Below are 25,712 nucleotides of genomic sequence, written 5' to 3' on the forward strand. Positions count from 1 at the left end.
CTGTAATCTATACCTTATTAGAACGGATTCGTGTGAGAAACAATGTAAAGGTCTTAAAAGTTTTTGGAATAGGACCATGGCCTATTAGTTTCAAGACTGCAAGCTCAAAACTGAGATGAATCTTGCGATTCATGCAACTTCTTGTTCTGAAATAGCTGTGCCTTAATTTTTATAAACTCAAAATTACGTACGTTATATCAAAATAACTTCTGGAAACATTTTTCCACAAATATTTTAAAGTTGTGTGGATGAATAATTTAGATGTAATAGGTCCAATTCTAAATAGAAATATTTTTATATGTGTGAAAACACCTGTTTTGGGGCAGAGCAAGTAATGTAAATGTCGGTTCATATGCATTAAAGGGAGACAACTCATTTTAATTAAAGAAATTTGGCCATATGAAGTAGGCCTTGTTGAAGCCGCGGTGGCTGAGTGGGTTAGATCGCCGAATTTGTGCGCTAGTGATTAGGTGACTGACTCTGAGACTGTGAGTTCCATTGTCCGACAGGGCTCATCTTCCCACAAGTTCTACAATCTGTACTTTACTGAGAAAGTGTCATCCATAACACGTTTCCTCTAATAAACGCGAGGGCGCTTATTTTGCAGCGGAGTTCCAAACATGGCGCTTATTGGAGAAGCGGCGCTTATCGTGTTTACTGGCTGTACCGTAATTATTTGTTAGAGAGCGTTAAGTCAAAGTTAGGGAACATTCTTTAAAATATCTGTTTCTATCAAGGGAGAATACGTTTATATAGAAAGCATCCCGCGCATATTAGAGACCCGACGCTAGTTAGAGACTGACGCTTACTACATGAAATAAGGTATGTTGCAACGATCAGATTGAGTGTGGCTATGGATAAGGTGGCATTCACCTGCCAAATGTCTGCAGTTACCATAGTGACATCCTTTCGTGTGTGTGTACGCTTGCGTTACTTCTTGCCGAATTCCTGTGGGGACGCATGCATGACGGATAAGGGGGCACGTCATATGGCTGGACAAGGTGATGGGTGCGTCCTAATGGACGGAAGCACGGGCACACGCTCTCTCTCTCTCTCTCTTTCTCTCTCTCTCTCTCTCTCTCTCTCTCTCTTCCCCCCCCCCCCCCCCTCTCTCTCTCTACCAGTCGTCTCCGCGGTGTGGTGGTTAGAACATCAGCCCGTGAGCGGAAGGTCGCGGGTACGATCTCCAGCCGCGTCATACCAAAAACGATTCTGGTTGGTCCCTATCTGGCTCTCGGCATTAATGAGTACAACAAGGACTGGCCGGCTAGGAGTCAGTGTCTCGGTGGTATTCATGCTTAACTGAGAAAATGTATCTCAATAGACCTTCACTATAAAACCAGTTTAAGTCTGGGCTAGTATAGGCAGGGCGCACATACACACGCATGAATGTCGTCAAATGACGTCATATTCTTAACATAAGTACGAAGTAAAACTCCGTTTCACATCACCTGAAAACCGATAGTTTATTCTCCACAAGCGTCAGTAACAATTCTTTTCAATAGATAACTCAGCGATAATAACTTCACAGACTACTCGTTTCATCATTTACACTAAATTAGAGACCCCGTCTAGTGTAATAATGCAACCCATTTCATTACGGGCCGATTCAACCAATCAGGAACATCAGACCGCTAGTGGGCGTGGCTTGAAGTGTTTTTGGTTCATGGAAACGTGACTCTCTAAATCTGATATGATAACGCCAAAAAGTATGACGTACAAGTATTCCCGTTTATCAAGCAACCGTAATTAAATATGTCAAGGGAATCACTCTAGATAAACAAATTGGCATGACAATAGCATCGCAATAGAAACCGTTAATAACAAAGGGAATAAGATACGTTTATGTTGGGTATCACTGCCACAATTATAACAAACCACTTACCGTGTTGTGCGAGGGATAGAGAAACATGGTAGATACTAATGAACATGGGTATAGATAGCGAGTTAAACAGCTGGTTTGTGGAAATCAATATCTTGTATGCGAGACCTGTACGCGAAATCATATTGAGGTTCGACAGATTGTATGTTTGGCGTTTTCGGTTGGATCGTTAGATGTAGCGGTAAACGGCGCGATTGCTGGAGAAGTGAGAGGCCATTTTCAACAACCCACCACACTGCAGAAATATTCAAAACTGAGGTACATGATCTATAGTTTTTTATAGAATCTAGTACACACACAACACGAACTTGTGACTGTTAATGGGGAGACAACTATTGCGACAGCGATAGTCTATTTTGACCGACTATAGCAATACCACTGCAGTACTACTGCAATAGTGTTGTTTCTCTCCTTTAATTGTCTCTTTTTCAGTCATTTCACAGATCGACAGTTTTTCATTTCTACCATTGATCAGTTGCTGCCGGAGACTCAACCACTGCAATGCATCGATAGTTCGATGTATCGTTACAGCCTTACGCATTTCCCTCCTGTACTTAACTTCAGGACTCCTTGAGGATAAATATAAAACACTGAAAATTCCAGTTCTGTCAAAATATACTGGTCAAAAATAGCTAGCGATATATGTAAATTTTGAAATCACGAAGAATGATCTATTTATTCATTCACACACTATCATAGAAAGGTGGCAGGTTTCGGTACAGTGGCTAACATGAAAGATCCGAATTACTCCAGGCTTCACTCCCACACGAAGCGTACCCTCTGTAAGGTAACAGGACTATTGTTCAAAGCGTCACAAGGAGCTTCTCACAGAACGTTTACCCTTTTATATGATGTAGATGTAATAAAGCGAACATATTCACGACCAGAGACTCAAATATTTTAAAATGCGTTATAAGCTATATATGACTTTTTATTTAATGCTTCTAACATTAACTTAAAAATATACTAAATAACAAGTTTATAACTTAAAACTCTCAGATATCTGTATTTTGCAACATTTCTTTCTAAACTTTGAACATATTTTCCACTGAAAGTACTGACAATTCAATGTGTATCCAATCGAATAAACCACTGAAGGCATGTCAGTGAAACGGAAGGATGTTCTAACATAGAATCACCACAGAAGTCAGTAGATCTAACATTGAACAAAGATACTGTGTCCTGTAGGACAGTGTGAACAACTCACAGGAATGTATGTGGACAGTTGATTCTGTAGATGCATGAGTGGCGCCGGGCATCTTCAGAGAGTAGCTTTATGTTTAGTTAACTTGGAATGACCTCTGCTGTCTGCATACGGTAAGTGACCAATATCAGTCCTATTTGTGTTAATGAGGTTGTGTTTTTTTGTGTTATTTGACATCATCCTGCAAATAACACCCAAATGACAGGCTATGTACCTGAGACTACCAATGTGCTGACAGACAAAGTCCATCCTTGAATTATTCAAAACATGTTTATCTCTTGGATGCAATTGCAGGTGTAGGGGTTCATGTAGCCATTGAATTCTTCCTTCAAACAACGAAAGAGTTCTTCATTAGTTAGTGAGTGATTAATCTGGTTACTATGACGTCCTGTCCAGCGCTGTCTCAGAAACTACCAAGGACACGGCGGTAACAATGGTTTTAGTTCCGTTTCGAGGCACACTAATCTACGTGTCTTAATGTGGTTTCCAATCTAGAAACGTTTATGGGTTTCTATACCTTTTACTGTTAAGTTAAAGGTCACATGCAACCAAAAAATCAAACATAATTAAAACACATTTATCACTTATTCGTGACATATAATATACATTGCTGCTTTTAAAAAACAAATAAACACAATTATAAGCGTATAATCGCGGTTCAAAAGTGCAATATTTTGTACTTTAGCTTATTTCCCCCGAAACGAAGCCCTCGGGAGACCGAACCCAGTCATAGCGGGTGGATATGCATTCAAGTGTAACGACGGCTTCCGATTGGCTGTTTCATTTGCTGATATGCTGAGGGTTCATTGTGTGTACAGAAAGATGATCTGTTTGATGGGCATTTTAGTCACAAGAAAGTAAGATTCTTTATGGATAACAACTTCTTTTTGTGTACTTGATGCGTCGTTTCAGTATGGATTCATTTACTGTTGTCAAACAAAATCATATACACGAAAAGAAGCCGTTATCCATGAAGAATGTATATAGAGATGTTGGGTTTGGAAAATACATGTTCTCTGAATTTGCGCTCGATCCAATAAAAAATCATGTCAGTAGAGATAGTAAACTACTGCGTGGCTGGAATCTGTCATTCGTCCAAGTACAAAGCAGGACTTGAAACTGACAAGAGTTTGCACCAGTTTCCGTCAGATCCAGTCATCCGAAAAAAATGAATGTAGTTTGTTTGAAACCCACAGACATAAAAACGTCATGTGTATCACACGTGCCTAATTACATAATGTGGCAGACACGGGACTCGGGTGCACGAGTCATAAATCAACTTATTTTCTTTAAGTCGTATAGTCTGATAGGTGTTAAGTTCAAATTGCACGTGGTCAATGACTGAAGCTGTGTATTGCATGTTGTCTTTAGCAGACAGGCAGACAGACATATAGGTGTGAATAAACCCGACATTGAGCTTTCTCTGTGACAGAGACTGCTTACCACAATTAGCAAGTTGTTTTACGTAACGAGTAGATTAATTACTTGTTTGTGTACACATCCAAGATTAGACTACTGCTCACGACCTCAGACGCTGGGCATGCATGCTGTTTCATGCTCCGCGAACCTATTCACTGCGCATGCGTCATGGACGCAGCGCAGCACAGCACAGCTGTTGAAACCAGTTTTCACCCCAGCGCTGGGGGGAATTTAGTGAAACGTTTGAACTCCGATTTCGCGGGCTTTTTTTTCATCGCGTTTTTTTCAACTTTATAGGTTGAATTGGCATTTTTTATGATTTGTTTCGGTAAGTGCATACAGAGAGGTACCAGAATCTGCAAACTTGTGTTTTACGTTGCATGTGACCTTTAAATAAGGATGCATAAAGAATGTGGATTCTCGCTGTTAAAGCGCTCTCGCGTTCATCAATGAGTCCTAAGATAGACACTGAAACCAGACATTTCACGTGAATCCATCTTACGCAGAATATTATAGCACACGCCTAATGATACACTGATGGGTGAGTGGAAACTAATGAATAAGCTAATGAACAGCTGCGGATCAGACCTTAGTACCCCACCAGTACCGCTATCAGTACCAACATCAGTATCCAACCAGTACCATCATCAATACTACCATCAGTATCCTACCAGTACTATCATCAGTACCACCATCAGTATCCAACCAGTACTATCATCAGTACTACCATCAGTATCCAACCAGTACCATCATCAGTACTACCATCAGTATCCTACCAGTACTATCATCAGTACCACCATCAGTATCCAACCAGTACCATCATCAGTACCACCATCAGTATCCAACCAGTACTATCATCAGTACCACCATCAGTATCCAACCAGTACCATCATCAGTACTACCATCTGTACCACTATCAGTATCACGCCAGTACCACTACCAGTACCATCACCAGTACCACCATCAGCATCCCACCAGTACTATCATCAGTACCACCATCTGTACCACCATCAGTCACCCACAAGTACCACTATCTATACCAGAATAAGTAACCCACCAGTACCAACATTAGTATCTAGCCAGTACCACCAATTGTACCACCATCAGTATCCCACAGTACCTATACCAGTACCATTATCAGTACCACCACCAGTATCCCACAGTACCTATATCAGTACATTATCAGTACCACCACCAGTATCCTACCGGTACCATCATCAGTACCACCACCAGTATCCTACCGGTACCATCATCAGTACCACACCAGTATCCTACCGGTACCATCATCAGTACCACACCAGTATCCTACCGGTACCATCATCAGTACCACACCAGTATCCTACCGGTACCATCATCAGTACCACCACCAGTATCCTACCGGTACCATCATCAGTACCACACCAGTATCCTACCGGTACCATCATCAGTACCACACCAGTATCCTACCGGTACCATCATCAGTACCACACCAGTATCCTACCGGTACCATCATCAGTACCACACCAGTATCCTACCAGTACCATCATCAGTACTACCATCAGTATCCAACCAGTACCATCATCAGTACTACCATCTGTACCACTATCAGTATCACGCCAGTACCACTACCAGTACCATCACCAGTACCACCATCAGCATCCCACCAGTGCCACTATCAGTACCACCATCAGTACCACTATCAGTCACCCACAATTACCACTATCTATACCAGAATAAGTAACCCACCAGTACCAACATTAGTATCTAGCCAGTACCACCAATTGTACCACCATCAGTATCCCACAGTACCTATACCAGTACCATTATCAGTACCACCACCAGTATCCCACAGTACCTATATAAGTACATTATCAGTACCACCACCAGTATCCTACCGGTACCATCATCAGTACCACCACCAGTATCCTACCGGTACCATCATCAGTACCACACCAGTATCCTACCGGTACCATCATCAGTACCACACCAGTATCCTACCGGTACCATCATCAGTACCACACCAGTATCCTACCGGTACCATCATCAGTACCACCACCAGTATCCTACCGGTACCATCATCAGTACCACACCAGTATCCTACCGGTACCATCATCAGTACCACACCAGTATCCTACCGGTACCATCATCAGTACCACACCAGTATCCTACCGGTACCATCATCAGTACCACCACCAGTATCCTACCGGTACCATCATCAGTACCACACCAGTATCCTACCGGTACCATCATCAGTACCACACCAGTATCCTACCGGTACCATCATCAGTACCACACCAGTATCCTACCGGTACCATCATCAGTACCACCACCAGTATCCTACCGGTACCATCATCTGTACCACACCAGTATCCTACCGGTACCATCATCAGTACCACACCAGTATCCTACCGGTACCATCATCAGTACCACACCAGTATCCTACCAGTACCATCATCAGTACCACACCAGTATCCTACCGGTACCATCATCAGTACCACACCAGTATCCTACCGGTACCATCATCAGTACCACCACCAGTATCCTACCGGTACCATCATCAGTACCACCACCAGTATCCTACCGGTACCATCATCAGTACCACCACCAGTATCCTACCGGTACCATCATCAGTACCACACCAGTATCCTACCGGTACCATCATCAGTACCACACCAGTATCCTACCGGTACCATCATCAGTACCACACCAGTATCCTACCGGTACCATCATCAGTACCACCACCAGTATCCTACCGGTACCATCATCAGTACCACACCAGTATCCTACCGGTACCATCATCTGTACCACCACCAGTATCCTACCGGTACCATCATCAGTACCACACCAGTATCCTACCGGTACCATCATCAGTACCACACCAGTATCCTACCGGTACCATCATCAGTACCACCACCAGTATCCTACCGGTACCATCATCAGTACCACACCAGTATCCTACCGGTACCATCATCAGTACCACCACCAGTATCCTACCGGTACCATCATCAGTACCACACCAGTATCCTACCGGTACCATCATCAGTACCACCACCAGTATCCTACCGGTACCATCATCAGTACTACGATTTGTGCCACTATCAGTATTCCACCAGTACCACTATCAGTCACCCACAAGTACCACTATCTGTACCCGAATGAGTAACCCACCAGTACCAACATTAGTATCTAGCCAGTGCCACCAATTGTATCACATCAGTATCCCAGCAGTACCTATACCAGTACCATCATCAGTACCACCATCTGTACAACTATCAGTATCCCACCAGTACCACTATCAGTCACCCACAAGTGCCACTATCTATACCAGTATCTGTAACTCACCAGTGCCACCATTAGCATCTAGCCAGTTCCACCAGTTGTACCACCATCAGTATCCCACCAGCACCACCATCTGTACCACTATTAGTATCCCATTAGTGCCACTATCAGTAACTCACCAGTACCACTATCTGCACCACTATCAGTATCCCACCAGTACTACCATCAGTACCACTATTAGTATCCCACCCTCCTATCAGGAACCCACCAGTACTACCACCAGTACCACTATCAGTCACCAGTACCACCACCAGTGCCTCCATCACTATCCCACCAGCAGCACCATCTGTACCACTATTAGTATCCTAACTGTACCACCATCTGTACCTCTATCAGTCACCCACCAGTACCGCCATTTGCACCTCTATTAGTCACCCACCAGTACCACTATCTATACCAGAATCAGTAACCCACCAGTACCAACATTAGTATCTAGCCAGTACCACCAGTTGCACCACTATCAGTATCCCACCAGTACCACTACCAGTACCATCATCAGTACCACCATCTGTAGCACTGCCAGTATCCCACCATCAACTCCGACATCAACGTTCCTGTCAACACCACCATCAGTACCACTATCAACACCAACATCCACACCATCGTCAGCGCCCCATCAGAACTTGCATGAGAGCTGAAGGTAATAGATGCTATATCTGCACAGTTAGGGCCACGTTGTCGGTGTGTATTTCATTACACTGCAGGTGCCGACTGCCTGAGTAAGTACTGAGGTATTGTGCAAACATTGTAATCCTTACTCCTGCACAGTCATTCAGTTTGATTAAACTCTCGTGGATGCTGACAACATCTGCTTTGTACTATGAAGTATGGCGTGAAAGGTGTTCACAGCACATGACATTTCTGCAATATATATGTCTTTTCATTAGAAGATGTCATGTATGTTTGAGGCCTTAGCTGAATGGTAAAACTCGTTTGTTACACAACGACCACCCCGTATAACGTCAGTACACCATGACCACCCCCTTTTACATCAATACATAATGTCAACACCGTATAACTCCAATAAACAATGTCCACCCCGTTTAAAGTCAGTACATAGTGTCCACCCCGTATAACGCCAATAAACAGTGTCCACCCCGGTTAACGTCAATACGAAATGGCCACTCACTATAACGTCAATACACAGTGTTCATCCAGTTTAAAGTCAATACACAATGTCCACCCAGTTTAGCACCAGTATACAGTGTCCATCTCTTCCAACGTCAATACACAATTTTCCAACTCACATAATGCCAATAAACAATGTCCACCCCGTGTAACGTCAATACACAATGTCCACTGCATTTAACGTCAATACATAATGCCCACCCCCGTATGACGTCAATGAACAATGCCCATACTACACCCCGTATACAATCAATATGTATTGCACTCATAGTCCGTGTTTGATGATGAGAAACATGAGTGAGGTAATCAGACACACTGTTTTAAATTATGGACGAATCTGAGGACCTTAGATGCTACATTGGTCACAACGGGTCTTTTGCCGGAACCGGTATGATCCTTGGTCTGCTAACAGTATCTCAAAGTGGTCAAATTTTCCTCACCTTGTGCTGGACACCCACATCATTCTGTACGCCGTGTTACGAACGCTATGGTCTATGCTGTTTAAAGCCCTCACTCGTTGATCAAAGAACTCCAGATTGCGTGCAGTCAACTCGATCGATGGCGTTGATAATTTTCTCTTTTGTACAGTAATCCGATGGACACTGACTGACAAACTTATATATTTGTATACTGGGTTTATTATGAATAAGGTTCTAACATACTATGGTCAAATGTCAGTAGCATACTTATGATAAACCCATCTATATACTGGGATCTGTGGAGAGACAATGTGATCAGCAGCAGATGTTATAAATAGTGGTTTCAATATCAACCATAAAGTTTGTTTCAATTCAGTTTTTGCGATGCATTACAAAGTGCAGATATCCTTTAGAAGTGGAGATAATTTGAATTTCGTTTGCACTTCAGCAATGTGACAAGTGATATTCGGAATGCGGCATTGAAACCCGTGGTCGACGGCATGAAGACTAAGGTACACAATCATACATGAGACAGGTGTCACTTCAACAATGTGACCAGTGATATTGAAAATGGAGGATTGAAACCAGTGGTCGATGATATGAAGAATATGGTTACACAATCATACTTGAAACAGGTGCCAGTGATGAACCCACCTGAATAATATGAATGCCGTGGTCGGGAGGTACAAACTGTCCACATTCCATTTTCCTGGTTGACAGAAGGAAAGCTGCCAACACCGACACACTGTGAAAACCTGAGTAAAATTTTGTTCGCGTATTTTACAACGATACAATGGAAACTGACTAAAACTCCATTCACTGAGACTGAGGAAATAATCAGGTTTAGATAATGTGCCGGATTGTAGAGCTGATTATGTAGAAGCCGCGAATGGGACTGAGATCTTGTGCCGGCGTTGGCAACTAGCCGGTTTTGACAGCTATCTCTGTATTATCATTAATAGTGTGTCTAATCCGGTACCTGTCTCTCCCTTATTCCGGCACGGCTTTCCGATCCCAACAAGCAATAATAACTCTAAAAACTCTGTCCAAACCGGCTTAGGTATGTGTAGTCCAATCTAGAACCCATAATCCAATACATGTACACTGCATTTCGTTTTCTGTATCGCCTTGCAGCCATCTCTGTTAAAGTCTTGTTAGGAATTGTGTGTCGTGGCAGTCTGTCAGTTAAAAGTCTGGCAGCTTGAAAATTACTAGCATTTCTTAGTGATCTAATCCGCTGTAACCATGGGTTTTAACCTCCGAGCTGAAACACCACTTTCATTCATTGAATGAGTGACTTGTCATGATGTTTGGGGATCGAACCGTTTCCAGGCAGACTCTCTATCCACTGGGCCATGTGAACATTCAACCGGAGCATACGCACAGCCTCCCTGCAGTTGCTGTAACGACTCTTGGAGGTGGTTGTATGGTCGGTGACCAGGTCAACTCTGTCGGAATAATGAGGGGAGTGCACCATCATATCAACCACTAGTTTGTCGGGTTTAGTGTTTATAGAGTTCAACTCACCTACTATTTCTGTCACCTTCAATGGAGTACATGTGTATAAAGATGAATGCAAATCAAAACTGCTTTGTAAATCGGTCTTTGCAAAGCAACAGACATGTTAAGGCTTTTTTTCAATATATTCAATGAGATCACGTGTACGCATATGTCCAGATAAGTTATATAGTCCTCAATGACATGTCAGCGAAAATATTGTTATTGAAAAGTAGACCCTGCTGAGATTTTAATATAACCGCATTGTCGTTGTTTCCTATTGTATACACAACATGCAGCAAAAACAACCATCTGCCTCCCCACAACTAATACTGACATAAATTGTATCTGTATGCGCATTCATACATAGAACATATTAGCAGTTAATATAGTTCGGGTTAAGTACACACTGCAGTTTGTGACTAGCTAGTGTTGGTATATCAACGGATTGCACTTGGCCAATGCATCGAACAAATTGTTAAAGGTAGGAACACTTCACAAACGCGTGAATGTGGGTGAGAGTGAGTGAGAGAGTGAGTGTGATAGTGAGAGTGAGAGTGAGAGTGTGAGTGTGAGTGTGAGTGTGAGTGTGAGTGTGAGTGTGAGGGTGAGTGTGAGTGTGAGAGTAAGTGTGAGAGTGAGTGAGAGAGTGAGAGTGAGTGAGTATGCCGTATTGGCGTAGGTATGGTTTTACGTCGCGTTTTGCGATATCCTCAAGTCAGTTATACAGCATGTTCCCGTGTTTTAGAAAGGGCTAAGACACGAAGTTAGGCGGTAATGTAATGTTGTAAGGTAATAATACCTCTCCAAAACAGTTCAAACTCATCTTTTAGAGATGAGTAGAATTAGTGACTGTATTTTTAATTCTTATATATTCAGAAAGTTTAAATAACGTGACGGTTTTCTTGGTCTGTTTATACTATAGCTTCTATATTTCGCTCCAATTTGGGTCATAGATTATTACATTTCTAATTTGGATATTTATATTATACCAGATATGTTTGGGTTTTAAACGAATGTTGATGCTTTCAAAGTGTTTAGACTACCTCCAGTAGGTATTTCGTATAAGTGGCATAATGACATTCACTGGAGTTTAGCAGTCAAATTCAAACGTCATTGCAGAACCAAATTTCTTTAGATTCACAGAAAAAGGCTGTAAAATGCCCTTATCACTGCAACTTCAGGGACTGCTAGATTTGAGCAACATTGATGTCTCCATCTTTTTAGTGTACATTAGTTGGTCTGTTAGTTGGTATATTTAATCTGGCTTAATCACCTACATGGATCTAAATCACTCACTGTGCAAGTCTTCAATGGTTTTTATCTGAAGAAGTTTTAAAAGCTGACAGTACAGTCAGCACACAAAAAGTTGCATTTACCTTAGGGCATAAATGACCTAACCAAGTTTAAGTCTATACAGTCTATTAAGTAACTATCAAATTTTAAGGTGTTCCCATACTTTTTGGTTGTAGCATAGAATAGTGTTTCTGCCAAGAGCTAAAAGGTTGATGGGATAGGACAGAACAGATGGTCTCACATTTTGAGTTAAGATCTATCATCTAATCTAGGGCGAGTAAACATTAAATAGTTCAAACCAGCTCTGGTCCATTCAGTTTCAGTTTCCATTTAAGACACAGCCACGCTGTTTTAGCCATTCCATATAATTACAGTTTTGCAAAAATAGAAATTGGGGAAAATTTGTCAAAAAAACCCTTTACCACTTGCAAAACTGTCTATAAACTTCGTTTGGAACCCATCTAAAGTGTAACGTTGCATAATTTGCAAACTGCGTTCAGACGTATTCCATGTTATCGATGTTTATTCCTAAATTTCTAATGACTGAGCATATAGTATGACAGATAAGGAGAGAGTAGGTCACCCTGATGACAACCTCTTGAAATATTAAAGCTTTGAAGCCAAATCCATGTATCAAAACTAGGGACTGAGTTATTAATAAATCACCTTTAGACTCGTCAAAAATTAAATATACTGAATGATTTATGAATAATGACCCACACAGCTGTGGCAAACTAAAATCAACGAATATTAGAGGTCGTCTAATTGTGTATCATGTGTCGGTGCATTCAATTATATCATACATTAGCCAATATACTTAAGGGAACATAAAATCTTTGTGAACGTGCTTAATAAGCATACCCATCTAATAAACAGGATCGAATGGTCAGGTGCGATGACTTGGTTGACACGTGTCATCGGTTCCCAATTGCGCAGATCGATGTCCATCCTGTATTTACCCGAAGAGTTACCGACAATTTATCATTCACATGGGGGTGTAAGGGTGGACATTGCTAGGTCATTCCAAATGATTTCAGAAACTCGGCAGTAATCCACCCGGGCCCGGACTCATTGTTCGACATTTCCAACCGGTTAGAACTTCAGCATAAGTTAATGCACCCTTTTCCCTGGGCCTCTTTCTCATTGTCAACCTGTTTCCTAGGCATTTCTACAATTGATGATTACGTTATTTATGGAGGAAGTTTCTTGACTGAAGTCCTAGGAAGAACCAATGCAACTTATTTTCCTTTTTCTGTCCATTGTGCTTTAGATGTTATGATTAAACAATGACTTTTGCTTGTGCTTGTATTCTTAAGATCATCGTTTAATAGGCGTATTTCATCTATTAACTTAACACTTTCTGTATATTTCTGCCTTATGAAACAAAACGTCTTTTGTGGCAAGGTTGTGCTGATGTTTACCTTTTTCTTACTTTTCAGCTTCTTTTTCACGTCATGAAATATATTTTACGTCAGTGTGGAAAAGTAAACGTTGGAGCTTGTTTGCGATGTTTTCATACGATGAATAAGCTCATTTACATACACGATCCTTTGTTCAAAATGAAGAGAGGTAAAAAAGAAATAACAAATATGTAATGCCGAGGTCACTTATAACTGAACAAAACACATTTGCAAGAATCAAGAATGCACTGGCGCCACCTGTTAACAATGTGTATAATCATATCATTTGTGACATCGTTAAGGATAGTAGAATATTGAATACAAGCATCAGTAACTTGTGTATCTAATCACTGCAAGAGCATACGGACAATCATGCTGAATTATTGTGTAGCAAACTAGCGTCTAGCGTCTATCTCGATGCGTCTGACCTCTGGGTAGCGAACTAAGACACAAACATGATAATGGCATTTTCTTGTATCCAAGCACAGGTAATAGAAACAGACATAAAATATTCACAGCCGGCTAAATATCAACTGGAAGTGTGATCAACAGTCAACTGCTATAAACGATGCAGGACATGGTGTTCCGATGTGATGTATATCTGATATTGGTATAATACACGATATCAACTACATCATAGCACAACAGATGAAGTGCCACTGGACCACAATAACCGGTGATAAACACGGAAACGTTAAGCAGATATTGTCATGAACAGTTTTGAGTTGAACGACCGATACCATGCATTCTCAGCAGCGTATGTCTTCCGCTGATGATTCAATTGTCCAGGCGTTCACTATTGTATTGTCACGTCGTGTCTCCCTGGCTACACTTCCTGAATGTGGCCTGATGCCTATCATAACCCGATAACCATCAATATGGAATGCTTTCTTCTGTAAACAACACTCCTGGCTTTCCACGGATCTGCTGCGCTGTCTTTGACGTTTATGTTCATGGACCAAGGACATTCCACGGTTACAAGGGACGCCTGCGCTACGTCACCCCAAGGCTGTCGTATTCGTCACTGCTGCAATCTACTGTGCAAACCTAAAGTACGCGGGTATAGGCCTTACCATGGCGTCATCACGCGTGGTCATCTTGACGTTGCCCTGTTCCTGGTTGCCCTGTCTCGGGTTTGCTAACCATGATATGCCAATTCTGGATACCAATACAATGTGTCATGTGAAAACTGACTAGTGTTAACATGATTATGATCCATGGTTCTAACCCAGTAATACGATGGTTATGATCCTTGGTTTCAGTGTAGCATTCACAGCGTCATGATCCACGGTTTCAGGGCAGTATTCACAGGGTCGTGATCCATGGTTTCAGTGCAGTATTCACAGGGTCGTGATCCATGGTTTCAGGGCAGTATTCACAGGGTCGTGATCCATGGTTTCAGTGCAGTATTCACAGGGTCGTGATCCATGGTTTCAGTGCAGTATTCACAGGGTCGTGATCCATGGTTTCAGTGCAGTATTCACAATGTCATGATCCATTGTTTCAGCGCAGTATTCACAGGGTCGTGATCCATGGTTTCAGTGCAGTATTCAAAGGGTCGTGATCCATTGTTTCAGCGCAGTATTCACAGGGTCGTGATCCATTGTTTCAGCGCAGTATTCACAGGGTCGTGATCCATGGTTTCAGTGCAGTATTCACAGGGTCACGATCCATGGTTTCAGCGCAGCATTCATAGGGTCATGATCCACGGTTTCAGCGCAGTATTCACAGGGTCGTGATCCATGGTTTCAGTGCAGTATTCACAGGGTCGTGATCCATGGTTTCAGGGCAGTATTCACAGGGTCGTGATCCATGGTTTCAGTGCAGTATTCACAGGGTCGTGATCCATGGTTTCAGGGCAGTATTCACAGGGTCGTGATCCATGGTTTCAGTGCAGTATTCACAGGGTCGTGATCCATGGTTTCAGTGCAGTATTCACAGGGTCGTGATCCATGGTTTCAGTGCAGTATTCACAATGTCATGATCCATTGTTTCAGCGCAGTATTCACAGGGTCGTGATCCATGGTTTCAGTGCAGTATTCAAAGGGTCGTGATCCATTGTTTCAGCGCAGTATTCACAGGGTCGTGATCCATTGTTTCAGCGCAGTATTCACAGGGTCGTGATCCATGGTTTCAGTGCAGTATTCACAGGGTCATGATCCATGGTTTCAGCGCAGCATTCATAGGGTCATGATCCATGGTTTCAGCGCAGTATTCACAGGGTCATGATCCATGGTTTCAGTGCAGTATTCATAGGGTCATGATCCATGGTTTCAGTGCAGTATTCACAGGGTCGTGATCCATGGTTTCAGTGCAGTATTCACAGGGTCGTGATCCATGGTTTCAGCGCAGTATTCACAATGTCATGATCCATTGTTTCAGGGCAGTATTCACAGGGTCGTGATCCATGGTTTCAGTGCAGTATTCACAGGGTCGTGATCCATGGTTTCAGCGCAGTATTCACAATGTCATGATCCATTGTTTCAGCGCAGTATTCACAGGGTCGTGATCCATGGTTTCAGCGTAGTATTCACAGGGTCATGATCCATGGTTTCAGCGCAGTATTCATAGGGTCATGATCCATGGTTTCAGTGCAGTATTCACAGGGGTATGATCCATGGTTTCAGCGCAGTATTCACAGGGTCGTGATCCATGGTTTCAGTGCAGTATTCACAATGTCATGATCCATTGTTTCAGCGCAGTATTCACAGGGTCGTGATCCATGGTTTCAGCGCAGTATTCACAGGGTCGTGATCCATGGTTTCAGCGCAGTATTCACAGGGCCATGATCCATGGTTTCAGCGCAGTATTCATAGGGTCGTGATCCATGGTTTCAGTGCAGTATTCACAATGTCATGATCCATTGTTTCAGTGCAGTATTCACAGGGTCGTGATCCATGGTTTCAGCGCAGTATTCACAGGGTCATGATCCATGGTTTCAGCGCAGTATTCATAGGGTCATGATCCATGGTTTCAGCGCAGTATTCATAGGGGCATGATCCATGGTTTCAGTGCAGTATTCATAGGGTCATGATCCATGGTTTCAGCACAGTATTCACAGGGTCGTGATCCATGGTTTCAGTGCAGTATTCACAGCGTCATGATCCATGGTTTCAGCGCAGTATTCACAGGGTCGTGATCCATGGTTTCAGGGCAGTATTCACAGGGTCGTGATCCATGGTTTCAGCGCAGTATTCACAATGTCGTGATCCATTGTTTCAGTGCAGTATTCACAGGGTCGTGGTCCATGGTTTCAGCGCAGTATTCACAATGTCATGATCCATTGTTTCAGCGCAGTATTCACAGGGTCGTGATCCATTGTTTCAGTGCAGTATTCATAGGGTCATGATCCATGGTTTCAGTGCAGTATTCATAGGGTCATGATCCATGGTTTCAGCGCAGTATTCATAGGGTCATGATCCATGGTTTCAGCGCAGTATTCACAGGGTCATGATCCATGGTTTCAGTGCAGTATTCACAGGGTGATGATCCATGGTTTCAGCGCAGTATTCATAGGGTCATGATCCATTGTTGCTCAGTTTGACCTTTAAAACGTCGACGGTCAGCGCTGCTTGGGATTTCGTCTGTGATTGAATTGGATTTTACGCCGCTGTTAGCAACTCTCCATCAATGTGACGACCGGGATCTTAATAGACCTTACTTTCCTCATACGTAGAATCGAACTCGCTCATCAGATAGACAGTCAGACGCTTTAACCACAACGCTAACCCGACTTCCCATCCTTCATTATAGTGACAAGTTCTGCCATCTGTTTCACTTTAAAACTGTTTCCTATTATAATTGTGAGGCAATAATTTTATTTCAGTAATTTCATTGACAATACACAGATGCACATGTTGATATTTGTCATGTTCATCTGGGACACACGCATCAAACGTCAAAAGGCAGCCATTTAAATTAAAGCAAAATACCTTCACATTTGTGTATAGTTTCCTGTCGACTTTCTGAAATAAATCTTGTGGACGTTATGGCGATACGCAAATACATGTACAGCACTGCTGTAAAATATGACATCAGCCGCAGCTTCGGAAGTACTGATATGGAGATTCATAGACGTGTGGTTTTCAGTGTCATGGATGTATTCATGGACTGGCCATAGGCAATGTGTGATGACAACAGCGGCGAGGTCAGTTGGTGTGTAGCATTACCATGGCCCCACATCACTGATGAAGGGTCACCATCAGGCAGTTCACTTCATGAGTGAGAAGGTTTCATTTTACGCCGCTTTTAGCGATATTCATGAAATATCACGACGAAGGACTACAGAAATGAACTTCACACATTAATTGTACTAATGCGGGGAATCGAACCTTGGTCTTGAACGCTTTAACCACTAGGCTACTCCAGCGTCCGTAAACTTCCTGAGAAGTCTACGTCATTGTCTTGTGGAAAACATACTCACTCACGCATTCTTAAGGTAAGGGGTAGAACAGACCTTCAGCAACCCATGCTTGCCATATAAGGCTTGTCGTAAGAGGTAACTAACGGGATCAGGTGGTTAGGCGCTGACGGGGTTGATACATGTCATCGGTTCCCAATATTGTGCATATCGAGGCTCATGCTGTTGATCAATGGATTGTCTGGCCCAGACTCGATTATTTACAGACGGCCTCCATATAGCTGGAATATTGCTGAGTGCGGCGAAATGCTAAACTCACTCACTCACTCAGTCATTCACTTATTTAGGTACTCATCCATTGGTAAATCACATGCAAACAATTGGGCATGGAAGAAACTACCTTTTTATTCCCCGGGTCGTGCAAGAGACATTTTAATTTGAGTTAAGATATGTAAAGTTTAATGTCGTTAACCATAATGTAAAGAAATAATTTCAAAATTATATATAATAACTTGTAATGCCATTTAAACACTGAACATTATATTCTACACATACATCAACCAAAGTCTACAGAATCTAGCTATATTCCGTGCGGGGTAAGTCATAGCTATGGCTGTTTGTGATGCATAAATGCAAGTAAACCCATTATGACCGTGTCTCGGAAAGAATGGCGATTAGTACGCAAACAGGTGTCACCGATTCATGGTATTAGTGTCTGTTGGTTGCATACATGATATGAAAATCAGGAAATTCAGTAAGCTAGCGGTACAAATTCAGACTCTAGCTCGCAAAACATGGCTTCTATTTTCGAGGTGTATATCTTTGTGAGTAAATATACTGACAAGTAATACGTGTCTAGTTTTACAGGGGCAAAACTTTCTGGAATTCATCCTGGAAATAGTGAGTTCACTTCGTTACATCCCTTCCCTTCTGCTTTGTACTACTTTGTACCCTCAGTGACAAGAAGAGATAAAATAGACTGGTGACGTGCATGGTTGTGACAGGAGAATAAATAGACTGGAGACTTGCATGTTGTAAGAGGAGAATAAGTAGACTGGAGACTTCCATGGTTGTAAGAGAAGACTAAAGAGACTGGTGATGTGCATGGTTGTAAGAGAAGACTAAAGAGACTGGTGACCTGCATGGTTGTAAAACAAGACTAAAGAGACTAGTGACTTGCATGGTTGTAAGGGGAGACTAAATAGACTGGTGACCTACATGGTTGTAAGAGGAGACTAAATAGACTGGTGACTTGCATGGTTGTAAGAGGAGACTAAATAGACTGGTGACCTGCATGGTGGTAAGAGAAGACTAAATAGACTGGTGACCTGCATGGTGGTAAGAAAAGACTAAATAGACTGTGACCTGCATGGTTGTAAGGGGAGACCAAATAGACTGGTGACCTGCATGGTGGTAAGAGAAGACTAAACAGACCGGTGAAATGGTTTAACGAGTGGAGTTACTAGTCTTGGCTACTAGTTTGAAGGCCTCTGTAAAGCTGCGTAATTGTAAAACCCAAGTAAAACTATTTAGTAATAAAGTTAAACTAATAGTCTCTGAATCTGTCATTTTGATTGTACCAATCAAAGCTATTTAAATTGAAAAGGACCCTGAGGCTGACCACAGATTCAGATCCTGGGGCAATATAGACTTGTTTTGTGTAGAGTCTTAGCACTGCAGAGAGGGCTAGGCTGTAGGGAAAATAATAGTGTGACAAATGTAGTGGTTCAGGGACTGTGAGACAGACTATAGTAAAGCCTCGAGTAATCTTGGTCACAACATTCGAGGCTCTAATAGGGTTTTGATTTTGCTCTTTATATTCTGTCGTGGAATGTTGTTAAGTGCGACAATAAGCAGCATTGCAAGGAAACATCTGAGGTTTCTAACTATCACCTACTTCTTAATTTTCACAGAAAGACGAACGTTTATTCAAAAGCAGATCAACAACTCACTAATGGGTGATATCATGAGTAATACCCTCGACCACGCTTGACTCAGCAGAAATATTGCAGTCCACTATAATATTTGGAAACAAGGACAGAAATATTGTACTAAATACGGCACCAAACCCGCTGTTAACGTAGATATGTGCCAATATTCAATGTGCATAGAGTAAGTAAAAACTATCTATCAACATAATGCTTATTTGTCCGCATATATACATTCTCTAAGCACACGATGACAGAATATAACGTACAAATAGGCTTGACGCGGAATAAATGCAACTTAATGAAACATATTTTAGCACAATTTAACAGTAACTGCCCGGCACCTGTGGACACGGGAATCATTTCAGAAGTCACTAAGTTGCTGTCATCATACGGGTCCCTGTCAGCCAGTGCCATCGGCCGTCCAAACTGAGGAGTCGAAATGGTCAGTCTAAGTTATTACTTTTCTTCATAATTTCTGCAATGTGCTGAAGGATGTGTGTTTCCTGGAGCTATCGTAGTTGAAGTAGCAGTTGCAGAAGTAGCTGGAGCTGAGTCAGCTTGGACGCTTGTAGCTGGCGATCTGCAATAGTAACAATAGTTGTAGCAGAATGATCTGCAGTGGCAGCAATAGTGGTGGCAGAATGATCTGTTGTAGTAGCAATAGTTGTAACAGAATGATCTGCAGTGGCAGCAATAGTGGTGGCAGAATGATCTGTTGTAGTAGCAATAGTTGTAACAGAATGATCTGCAGTGGCAGCAATAGTGGTGGCAGAATGATCTGTTGTAGTAGCAATAGTTGTAACAGAATGATCTGCAGTGGCAGCAATAGTGGTGGCAGAATGATCTGTTGTAGTAGCAATAGTTGTAGCAGAAGGATCTGTTGTAGTAGCAATAGTTGTACAAGATGGGTCTATTGTAGTAGCAATAGTTGTAGCAGAAGGATCTGTTGTAGTAGCAATAGTTGTACAAGATGGGTCTATTGTAGTAGCAATAATTGTAGCAGATGGGTCTAGTGTAGTAGAAATAGTTGTAGCAGAAGGATATGTTGTTGTAGCAATAGTTATAGCAGAAGGATCTGCTGTAGTAGCAATAACTGTACAGGATGGGTCTTTTGTAGTAGCAATAGTTGAAGCAGGAAGATCTTGTATAGACCTTGAGAAGCAGAAGCAAACAGCTCCGGTGTATGAGTACAGACAGCTGCAAGACAAGTGGCACGGTGTGAGAAGACCTCCATCACTCATCTTGCATGTATCGACCAGTCACTCAGCTGTGACATTCAAACAGTCTATCTCTTTTGTTATGTTCTGATCATGAACGTGATATATTACTGCCATTACTACAGCCAGTGCTGCATCGCCTGCCCAGAAAGTCCAAAGTAAACGTTAATCCATTCGAAAACATAACGTTTGCTCAGCGACGATTGGTCGAGCGCTGCCGCTCTTCACACAAACACCGTCTTGCAGTAAATTGATGATGCGTTAGTTGTGGGATATCAACAGATGTAGCTCTGTGAAGGACGTGTCCACTTTTGAGGGCACTTTGACCAGGATTTTGTAACACGGTATTTCTGATGAAACGGCCTTGACCACCAGTTGTCGCCTTTGATCGACCAAAGACGACGTCTGGCATCAAAGGTTAATATTTGTCTGTCGATATCGAGATTGAAATTTGCTATTTACCGACTGAACGTTGTGAACCCATACAACAATGCTGTGTACAGCAATGATCACGTTCACACCATGGAAACGGTTACACGATAATGACGTTTTTGCGCTCAATTGATCACACGTAGTGGATGGCATAACCATTTTCTAAACAACGTCTTAGTTCTCAAGTAATATCACCCCAAATAGGGAGATAATTTTATCCTATATAACACAGAAGGGCGGGGGAGTAGAAACGGGGTTCACAGTCTGGTGTATTCAAGGTGTTTCAGGGCGGGTTGTCAACATGCCAAATGTGGACAAACATCAAATATTGTCAGTTCCGGGATGAATAGGTCTTCAGCGGTGGTAATAATCGAGTCTACACCAGACATCGATCTATGCAAGTGGGAACCGATGACATGTGTCAACCAAGTCATCCAGCCTGACCACCCGACCCCGTAAGTCGCAACTTAAGAAAAGCATAGTCAGCTTTTGTGGCAAGCATGGGTTGCTGAAGACCCACTCACTCCTGAATCCTCAGGGCAGACTCGTCCAAAGGAGCCAAACACTTCACAAATAATTGCGGCGCTTTGGATGTCGGGCTTGCTGTAGTAGGAACAGTTGGAAGATCATTGAGCAGCAGATTATATTATCTTTAAACACTGACATACAGAGGTACTCTACATGATCTCACTAAGTGTAGCATCTGATCAATGAGATACAGGAACTGGACTGGTGTCTTTGTTCCCAGTATCAGATTGTCACCCAGACGTCTGGCGCTATCTCCCAGTTCTCTACAAGCAGCTTACTACTAGAGTTGTTCGACACTGGCTTAGTTTGCAGTCTCGATCATCTTTATGATGCATCTGTAGATGTTTGGATGTTGAAATGGCAGGAGACGGTTCAGACCGTTGTGGGATCCGGCTTGGTGTTTGTCAGGTTCCAGGAAATCTGGCTTCGACGTCGACCATGTTTTTGATCATGTACGTTTTGAAGAAAACGGAGATCATCAAGACTCAAGTCCTGCCTACACATATAGGGCCTGTTCCAGGGGATATCGCGCTTGACGTTTATGGGGATGAGTGTTGTCAGTGACCTCTCACCAGGCCGTCGTCGGTCGTTCTCTCCTCTGTACAAGTCTCGTTAACGTATCTCCAGACGTGTGTCAGACTGCGTCGTGGCTGTGTTCAGCCGGCCATAGTGCAGGAGACACGTAACAGGTGAACATTTGTATTGTTAGCTGGAAGAACAGTGAATCTTGCAACGTGGAATCGTTACTTGAACGCTGCCTCAAGTTAGCCTCAAGTTGTCAAACTGAATGTGCAAGGAGACTAAACAGTAAGTTAAACTGAATAACGTATCTCGACAGCATGTTTGAGTGTCAGTTTAACGGAATTACTTATCTCAACTATATGTTTTACATTGAGGTTGTCAAATTTACTTATCTCAACTATGTTCTACAATGAGTTTATCTGAATTACTTATCTCAACTATATGTTTTACAGTGAGTTTATAAGAATTACTTATCTCAGTTATATGTTTTACAGTGAGTCTGTCAGAATTACTTATCTCAATTATATGTTCTGCAATGAGTTCATCGGAATCACTTATATCAACTATTTGTATTTCTATGAGTTTATCAGAATTACTTCTCTCAACTGTATGTTTTACAGTGAGTTTATCAAAATTACTTATCTCATTGACAACCTATATCGTTATATTTCACATTGAGTTTAATGAGGTTACTTACTACACACAGTTATATTATGTTTACAGTCAAATCGACGGGATTACTAATATCATCTATATATGACTTGTACCAATAATAAATAAATAAATAAAAAATAAATAAATAAAACATCGGCGTTATTCATGTACGTAAGGTTGTTTGTTCACGTGATCAGATATATCAGACTGTCCCACGTACCATGACTCTCATTACTTTCAGTTTATTGAAAAAAAAAACAAAAAGAAAAAACATAAAACGTTGGAGAGTGTTTCGTTAATGAGATCGATTTCAACAGATAACATATTCTGCAGGAGTTTAGTTTTAAACACTTACTAATGTGCATATTAGCAAAGCTGCGAAACGGCTGTTGCCAGCTTCATCAACCATTCGTATCTGGCATATGTAAGTGAAACTAATATTTCGTGCGTAGTCTCAAACCCATCTCACGCGTATCGATACGACAGGAACAGCAATTGTATGCGTGCTGCATCGCAAAATAATGAAGCTTTTCCTCATTCCTTAATTAACAGAAGGGCCAGAATGGCGGGAGCAGTGACTCCGCATTGTCCATGAAAATCGATTGATTAACTGAATATCGCTGTTGGATGAGGATACGGTTAAACGTACCTCACGTAAGCTGTGTCATAACAGTCTCCCGTCTGAATTGATACAGGTCAGCCTATCCCAACTGTGTGGACCTATGCTTATGGCGTCAATCACTGGATTTTCTGGTCCGGGGTTGATTATAGCTAGAATATTGCTGAGTGCGGCGTTAAACGATATACAATCAAACCTGGAGACAAAAGTTAAACATCGAGTTATTATTCATCACTTGGAAATATCTACATTAGAACTTGATCATATTTCGTAAAGAATCAAAGTTGGTACGGAGGAAGCGGAAGACGCAAATCCTGAATTTACCCTTTATAACCAATTACACTCGGTTATATAATCCCAAGACTACGTCACCACTGGGATCCTCCGTCCTTGTGATGGTGGATACTAGGTTCTAATTGTACGGTGGTGTAGTGGTTAAAGCGTTTGCTCGTCACGCCGAAGACCAGGGTTCGATTCCTCACATGGGTACAATGTATAAAGGTGTCCACCGTCAGGATATTGCTGGAATATTGTTAAAAATGGCGTAAAACCTTACTCACTGTCACTGAACGAAAAACGTAGCCACTGTCCCAAAATTCATATAATAATGTATCACTGTGTATCCGGTACATTTATACCTGAAATACACAATCCGGACCCAGAAACCGAATTTCCGTATGAATGAATCGTTACATACTTATTATTCCGTATTTTGTAATTATGGTCCGGTATGGAAGGTTTCCAAACATCGCGGGTCCGGAAAAGCGAGGTTTCACTGTTTTATGCCAATGGTAGTCAAATATATGTTGCCATGGAACAATAACAAACAGTTATACTAGATTTAGGGTTTTTTGAAACCATGTTCTTTTCGTGCAGCAATACATCATACCATTTCAGAAATGGATATAAACATGAAAGCATAACCCCCAGTCCTGGAGACCGTATTATGTTGCTGGTGGACAGTAATGGCGAGTACACAACACAATACTTGTGTAGCAGGAAAACTGTCCCCAGTAACCTCCATGTCGTCATGGTTATATTAGAACATCAAATACGAATATTCAAAACAAGATATTATAATTCCCACATATAGAAATATATATGTCCCGAAGGAACAAATTCAGAGCAGGAATAGGAACGGGAAAAGTTCATTTTGTAGAACGTCTACCGCGAGGCAGTCACGTGCATGACGCCTGTTATTAATTCGGCTGGATTGAGGCCTTGCGGCTAAGTTCACTGGCCCTGAACATGCGTTTGGGCAATTCATGGTAATATATCCAGCTGAAAACACGTAGGGCCGGAAACCAGTATATACCAAGTATTTCTTCTTCAAGAGAGAATGATTGGAATTTTGCGCTGACTTGTTTGAAAGGTATAAGGTATGTTTTTGACTATCATTTGCATGCGTTTTGTTATTATAAATGCGAAACGGTTACTGTCATTTGCAAAATATTCGAATGAAAACTTGTCTCCTAACTTGTCTGGAGACTGCAATGGAGTACATCTAACTTTAAAACATTTCGTTTTTTAACTATACAATGAAATAAATGATCCATGTTTGCAATCCTTTTTTTCGAATATGTTTACACGTCGTGTGGACTTCCTTAGTTGGTTTCAGTTATAGAACAGTTCCTCTTAACTTCTTTGAAACTCCTCGGCCATGCTCAAGTTAATAGGGAAACCTCACTTTTAGGACAATATTAGGTATAGCTGAACAGCGTGTTCATGTATACGTAGTACCAATGACGTCACTCTGTTACGACGATTCCGGGGCGATCGTAACTATACCGTACGGATTCCAAGGGAATGGTTCATTAAGGAGGTTTTATTGTATCGGAATAGGTAGAGATAAGTTTTCACCGTCTCGGAGTTAATTTACCTCTTCA

General features: G+C 42.0%; 1 protein-coding gene across 7 annotated transcripts in view; it reads left to right on the forward strand.

Annotated features, from left to right (window-relative positions):
• The first annotated feature begins 2,001 nt into the window (after nucleotides 1-2,001).
• LOC137268888 (transmembrane protein 163a-like) overlaps nucleotides 2,002-25,712 on the forward strand; it is a 39,990-nt gene continuing 16,279 nt past the window's right edge. Inside the window, exon 1 of one of the 7 annotated variants that reach the window (XM_067803481.1) lies at nucleotides 2,002-2,140. In XM_067803481.1, the coding sequence (XP_067659582.1) occupies nucleotides 2,027-2,140 (114 nt within the window). In that variant the 5' untranslated portion in view covers nucleotides 2,002-2,026. Of the gene's footprint in view, nucleotides 2,141-2,968; nucleotides 3,200-11,280; nucleotides 11,352-17,605; nucleotides 17,711-20,217; nucleotides 20,297-22,662; nucleotides 22,839-25,123; nucleotides 25,206-25,712 lie in introns of those variants that run through there. The other 6 variants (XM_067803485.1, XM_067803487.1, XM_067803483.1 and 3 more) reach the window with 6 other exon arrangements.

This window comes from Haliotis asinina, chromosome 16 (genome assembly GCF_037392515.1).
Source record: "Haliotis asinina isolate JCU_RB_2024 chromosome 16, JCU_Hal_asi_v2, whole genome shotgun sequence".
Lineage (NCBI taxonomy): Eukaryota > Metazoa > Mollusca > Gastropoda > Lepetellida > Haliotidae > Haliotis > Haliotis asinina.